The 6,541-nt window shown below is 59.8% G+C and overlaps 1 protein-coding gene across 2 annotated transcripts; it reads left to right on the forward strand.

Annotated features, from left to right (window-relative positions):
• Positions 1-171: 171 nt before the first annotated feature.
• Positions 172-6,525, forward strand: LOC102956416 (insulin receptor substrate 1-like). Of its 2 annotated transcripts, XM_007074020.3 has the most exons (4): positions 172-2,264; positions 3,345-4,601; positions 4,814-5,335; positions 6,303-6,525. In XM_007074020.3, exons 2-4 carry the CDS (start codon positions 4,205-4,207, stop codon positions 6,365-6,367), a joined length of 984 nt encoding a protein of 327 aa, XP_007074082.2. In that variant the 5' UTR covers positions 172-2,264; positions 3,345-4,204; the 3' UTR covers positions 6,368-6,525. The 2 variants fall into 2 exon arrangements, with proteins under 2 accessions (XP_007074082.2, XP_042828323.1); XM_042972389.1 differs by having other exon boundaries at positions 1,405-2,264; positions 4,814-6,525.
• The last annotated feature ends 16 nt before the right edge of the window (positions 6,526-6,541 follow it).

Here is a 6,541-nt window from a genome sequence, read left to right on the forward strand (position 1 = left end):
GCTGCTGTTGGCCAGGGACTAGAATTCCTTTCTGGACATGGCTGGAGTCCCCGTGTGCAGTGGGAGCTAGGTGGCTGCAGGGAGGGGGTGATGGGGGTGGGGGGGGGTGCCAGTGGACAGAGGAGGAAGTGCCAGCATGGAGACAGTCTCATCCGAGTAGACCCGGTAGACCAGTGGACTCCTGCCAGGTCGGTGCATCCTCAGCCCCTCTCCAGACTGTTTTTACCTGAGGATGTTATGTCAACAGCCATGGTGTCTCTGCTGTTTGTGTGGTGACAAGGTAGCCAGCGTGGGTTAAACACCTCATGTGGCAGAGGAGAGGCCCAGCACTCAGCCTTGCTGTCAAGAGAGGTTCCTCCCTTTTCCACATTGCACAGGGACTCTGGCCCTGCAGCTGTTCATTCTTGGGATTCACTGGATCTTTCTACCCAATGTCCTTTAACAGCAGAACAGCAAGGAGAGATGGAGACTGTGTTATCACTTTATTTACTTTGAGGACTTTTCTGGAAATATTTCCAGCTGCTGCTATTCGCCCAGCCAGGCATGGCCTCCCCACCTTTGCAAGGCTCAGAACCCATCCTGTCTTGGGTCTGTGTTCCCACTCTCCCAGCCCCTTCTCTCCTTCCATCGCCTGGTGGCTCTCCCAGCATGGACCACCATCCCTTTTCCCTGGGTTTTTCATGCTCTGTCCCCTTCTCCCAGTGTTTTTCTCTGTCCCCCTTGATTACCCCTCTGTCCCTGTCCTTGTTTCCCATTTTCTCTGCTTAGAACCAGGAAGGGAGGAAGCTGGTCTGTTGCATGGTAGGAGGAGGAGCCTTTTCTTATTTTTCCCCAGCCACCCCCAACCCCCTTTCCTAACCAAAAGCACTGAGGTTTGGAGGTGACATTGAAAGGGCCTGTGCTGTTTCAGTCACACTCCTATAGTTTCTCAAGGGTCTCCTTACTGCCTGGTGCCTGGGCCCCAGTACCTCCCTGCAGTCCCCCTCCCCACATCCCGGGCACTGTGTCCAACATGGACTCCAGCCAGCTCACTGGCCACGGCAGGGTGACCAATCAGAGAAGTTACACTGGGTCAGCCTTCAACCCCAGGACAGAACACTCGAGTTCCCTGGGCACAGGCCAAGACTAGGACCGCAGCTGCCTCTCTTGGCGCAGAGCAGCCACAGTGCTGCCTCCGTGGGGCCTCCTGTGTCCAGGCGAGCAGCAAAGAATGGAAAAATCCCTGGCCTGACAGAAAATGTCTAAATGACTGGGCTGTGTTCCTCCTACCTCACCCCCCCAGGACGCACTTACACGGCCCTGCCTGGGGGGTTACAAATCTGAACCCCATTGCAGGCACACCATGGAGCTCACCCAGGCTCCCACCGGGCTTCTGACCAAGTCCTCATGTCCCTCTGGCCAGTGCTGTGATCACACTCTGCAGACAACAGTCCTCTGGCTTGGCCCCAGCCTTCAGCAGGTCACACGCCCCTGTGGGTGAGGAAGCAGGAGCCAGTCCCCAGGATGGCTGTGAAAACGCCATTCCTTCCAGACTGGAGCTTGGGAGCCATGGTGAGGGAAGACTGAAGGCAGGAGATGGCGGTGGCCCTGCATCCCTCCTCCACAGAGGGGGAAGAACTCCAGATGGGGGAGAAAGGGGCTGATAGGAACAGCCCAGCCTTAGGACCCCATTCTCCTTGTAGGCTCCTCTCACTGGTAACAAGATTCTTCCACAGGGATTTAGAATGTGGAGATCCCATCCTGCCGCTACCCTGCACCCAGCAGAGGGATGCACAGGTAGACCCCTCAGGTTGGGAGAGGTGTTCTCACCCAGCGGGGTTGAGGTTCTGCCACTTCCCGTCCCTGGGGAGCAAGTGGAGTTACCAGGGCAACAGGCTAACAAGATCTTGTCTGGGGAGGGCCAAGGGCAATGTTGTTGCTAAGGCAACTGATTAGGCCAGTTGTTTGGCTCCAGGCTTTTCCTGGTATCCAGCAGGCTAAATCACCTGGCACTGATTACCACCCCACACCATCACTGTTGCCCAGAACCCAGGTACTCAAATCCCTGCTGCTTTCTGCTCTATCTGTACCCAGCACTTAGGGGTTCAGTGACACAAGGTGGTCTGGAGCTGGTCTCTGTGACAGCAGCTGTGAGTTCACAAGGACTGGGGTGCTTCACTGTGGCCTGGTTGATGCGGAGTGAAAGGAGTAGGGATGAAGAGGCCCTCTGTGGATAGCTTCAAATCAAGCCTGGAGAGTAAGGCTCCAGGCCAGGAGCACAGCAAGTCCGTAGGCCCTATGGGTGCCCTGTTCCTCAAAGCAGCACTGGGAGGGGGAGGGACCTGCAGATCTCTTTTGTGTCCTTGCTACTTTGCACCTGGTACATGTGTCAAGGCCACACTGGAGACAATGGCTTTGAGCACAATTCTGTTTGGGGGGCCACTTATGGAGCCATCACATACCTGCCTCTCCCTGGCCAATACCCACCAAAAGTAGTGGCTGCCACTGGCCCCAGTGCTCACATGCTCTCTGCACCTCTCCTGCACTTGGTGGGGGGGGTGGGGGTGGGGGTGGGGGGGGTGGGTTATGGCTGAGCCAGAGGCTCAGGGGGGACCTGGGCACCACCTGCCTCTAGCCAGATGCCCATCCTCATGATGACGGTTGGCTCCCTGCATTTCACCCTCAACATGATGGTGAAAAGATATTTGAGGATCCTAGCTTCCACACAGTGCACCATTGGCTTCTCCAGCATTCTAGAAGAATCTGGGGAGTGGAGAAGCATGGGTGGGAAGACCTGCCTTCCCAGCTCAGGCTGTCATGGCCTATGGACTAGTCTGAGAAAACGAACAGGCTTCCCTTGCTTCAGTGTTCTTGCTGTATCTTCTTCCCTACCTAATAGCCCTCCTCCCCATATGCCATCTTCCCCCCCCCCATATGTCATCTTTAATAGGGCTAAGACTCAGTTGCCCACATCCCCTCCTCGACCCTTGGCTCCCCCCACCCTACCCCCGCCCTTAGCTATCTTACTAGCAATGAGAATGATAGCACAAAGTCCTCAAAGGCTCCCACCCACGTGTCATCTCCTGGTGGTGTGTCTTCTAGAGTGTGTGGTGACCAGCGCCATCACCCCAGCAGGAGTCATGATCCTTGAAAGGGTCAGAAGTGGGGTGTACAATGTCTGAACCCCAACTCCATCTCAAATCTCTTAGGATGGGGTTCCCCCACCAGAGAGTCTGCACCTATGATCAAAGCCTTCAGCTGGCCCATGGTAGCATTTTGGGACAGTGGTGGTGAGAAGGGGCTGAGGGCAGCGGGAGGGCAGTGCCCCAGAGAGATGGTGTCTTCTTCCCCGGGTTCTCCTTCAGTGTCCCCTTGACTGGAATTCTGGTGGAATGGTCTGTGCACAGAGACCAATCCAGAAGTCTTCTCTGAAGACCCCTCCTATCACCCTAAACCCAGAGAGAAAATGAACTCCAGCTCTTCTGAAATCATCACAGCCCAATGATTGGTGGCCCTAGCTCCTAGGCTGGCTTGGGAAGGAAGAGTACAGAACCATTCCTGGGTGGGAACGGAGGACACAGGTTTTGGACGCCTAGAGCCCCAGTAGCCAGTGGCAGGAGCAAAGGCGGTGCTGCAGTAAGGGCGGTCCCCTAATCTCCAGGACTGCAGACTCCTGCGCCTTCGCCTCCGACACAGTTCCACTCACATTTGCCTCACTTCGGTCGTCGCTTCCTTGGCAGTCAGCTCGGATCCGTAGAGACGCCCACACACTCCCCGCCCCTGCAACCCCAGCCCAAGGGTGGTTAGGGTGGGGTGGAGGCCACCTCTCCCAGACTTCACTCCCACGGCCTGGTGTCCAGCGTTCCGGTCGCACGAGGGTTAACCTCGTGGGGGTGGGGACTCTGGAGCGGTCGGCAAAGGGAGGGAGGGGACAGGAGGCGACCCAAGGCGCGGGGAGCCGGCCGGCTGGCCTGGGTCAGGCCTCAGAGGCCGCTGGAGCCCCGTGTGTCACAGGCCACCGGACAACCACTGGGGTACACGCTGCGCGCTGCGAGGGGTCCACCGCAGATCCCAGGCCCCAAACTTCAAGTCGGAAGGGGTGAGACGCTGGGCATAAAGACAGGTGGCAACCTGTCTGGACGCTGCCCTCCTCCCTGAGGACCGCCACCTCCACCCTACTGAATCTCAGCCCTTACTCCGGCCACTATATTGCCTTTGGCCCGTGATGAAGCGGGGAGGCGGTGGTCCCACGGCGGCCCCAGAGGCCGAGCTGGGCGACGTGCCCCTGGTACTGCCGCGGCCCTGGGCCTGTCCCGCTGACGTGCGGCTCTGCGGCCACCTTCGGAAGCAGAAGTCCCAGCGCCGCCGCTTCTTCGTGCTGCGCGCGGACCCGCCGAGCCTAGAGTGCTACGAGAGCGAGAAGAAGTTCCGCGCCGGCCGAGTGCCGCCCAAGCTCATCGTGAGCCTGGCGGGCGCGTGCACCATCAGCACGCGCGTGGACGCGCGCCAGCGCCACCTGATCCTCCTGTACACGCGTGACCGCAGCCTGGGCGTGGCGGCGGCCTGCGAGGCGGAGCAGCAGGCGTGGTACAGCGCCCTGCTTGAGGTGCGCGCGGCTGCGGGTGAGGCCCCACCCCTTGGCAGGTGGAGACGCGGCGGGGGGCTGGGAACCGGGGGTTGGGTGTTCGCGGGTTTTGTTTATCCTAGGTTGTCCCAGCAAGTCTCGGATATGAAGTTCAAACGTGAAGCGTTAACAACTCTTTAATTCCTGGGGCACAGTGACTCCAACCTCCGGACCCAGGAGCCCTTTGTGACCAGCCCACTATCTCTCCAGGTCCCAGCTTTCACGAGGACCCCAGGGCCTGGATCCTTGCTCCGTTTCAGGACGTCTGGCCCGTGACGCTGCGGCCCAAGGGACTGGGGGGGACACGAGGCCTGGGCAGCGGCAGCTATCGCCTGTGCCTGGGTTCGGGGGTGCTGAGCCTGCTGCGGAAGCCCAAGGGCAGAGGCTCTCGGGACACCCAGGCTTCGCCGCCGCCGGCCCTGCGCCTGTCGCTGCTCAGCGTGCGCCGCTGTGGCCACGCAGACTCCCTCTTCTTCCTGGAACTCGGCCGCTCGGCGCCCACGGGCCCCGGGGAGCTGTGGCTACAGGCGCCGGATGCCGCGGTGGCCCAAAGCATTCACGAGACCGTACTGGCCGCCATGAAGCGACTCGGGGATGATGATGCTGGTGGCAGGACTGAGCCACTGCCAAGGGATCCCCCGACGAGCTCTTACAGACCCTCTGTCTCCCAACCTTATGCGACCCTGGCCTCGGCAGCCCAATCAAGCGGCCTGAGCCATCGCGGGAGCGCGGGTGAGAGGAAGGAGAAAGCAACCCCTGAGACCCTGGCGGCGCTGGCGACTGCAGCTTCGCACCCTGGGGCATTGGAGTGGGGCGGGGGCTACGTCGCCATGGGAGCTGGGAGCAACTACGAGCCCATGGGGGGTGGCCAAGCAGGTGGTTACATGGTGATGGCACCCCCGGGCCTTGCAGCCTTTGCCCATGTCCCTCCCCACAAGCAGCTCCAGGGGTGCGGGGGCACTGAATACGTGCCCATGAGCCACTTTCTGCCAGGGTCCTTTCCCTCGAGCTCCCTGCCCCGTTCCTATACGCCCAGGCCCAGGAGGCCGGGACCTTCTTTCCAAGGCCCCCCTCCCGCCATCGGGGAATGTTGGGGACCGACAGGGGCTCATCCCTGCTTGCAACCACCTTCGGAGCTAGCAGGAGATTATGTGTGCATCAGGTACGTGGCCCCACACCACTTAGGAATGAGCACTGCCATACAAGACCCGACCAAAAACCGCCTCAACTATGTAGACCTGGACCTGGTCCCTCCATTGGAGGCTCAAGGCGACACCCCGGGGTCCAGCATTCACCACCCACACAGCTATGCCCGCATCGACTTCCAGAACCTCAGGGAGGTTCCGGTGAGGAGACACAGGCAGCCCCCTCCAGTCTAGCTGACGGATGGATGGGGAGGAGGAGAGAGAAAACAGGACAAATGCCTTCCTGCCAGCTCCCCTCAACTCCTCCCCTCACCCTTCCAAACCTGGAGGGGCTCTTAGGCACCGCCCCCGCCAGGACCTGTGACTTGCAGAGCTCTGAGCTGCCCTTAGGCCTGTTACCCACTCTGCTCCTTCCAGATGTGGTGCCTGGGGAATCTTCAGGAAAAGGTTCCCCAAGAAGCTGGATTCTTTTAACGGAGAAAATTCTAGAGCCGCCCTCCCCTCTTCCTGCCCACAAACCCCCAGCAAAGCCCTGATCCTTTCTCTCCTGGCAGAGTTCCTGAAGCATCACTCCAAATTCCCAGGCTGGCCTTGGCGCCCCCTACCCGGTCTTGGCTGACTTCTCTCACATGGACCTGTTCCTCCCTACCTGCCTTGTGTCTCCTCCCAGCCAAAGAACTAATCCCCAGCCCCAGGGCTGAACTCCTAGGACCCCAAAGCAAGAGGGCTGAAAGCACCAGGTACCTTCCCTCTACTGCTTCCCAAAAGTGCTGTGCCACCCCCTTACTCCCTG

The sequence above is a fragment of the Panthera tigris genome, chromosome E3 (assembly GCF_018350195.1).
Source record: "Panthera tigris isolate Pti1 chromosome E3, P.tigris_Pti1_mat1.1, whole genome shotgun sequence".
In the NCBI taxonomy this organism is placed as follows: Eukaryota; Metazoa; Chordata; class Mammalia; order Carnivora; family Felidae; genus Panthera; species Panthera tigris.

Excerpts from the sequence above, each read along its gene's own strand:
- LOC102956416 (XM_042972389.1), top strand. The coding sequence starts at position 4,205 with ATGAAGCGGGGAGGCGGTGGTCCCACGGCGGCCCCAGAGGCCGAGCTG. Across the intron at positions 4,602-4,813 it reads TGAGGTGCGCGCGGCTGCGG|GTCCCAGCTTTCACGAGGAC; the intron begins GTGAGGCCCCAC and ends CTATCTCTCCAG.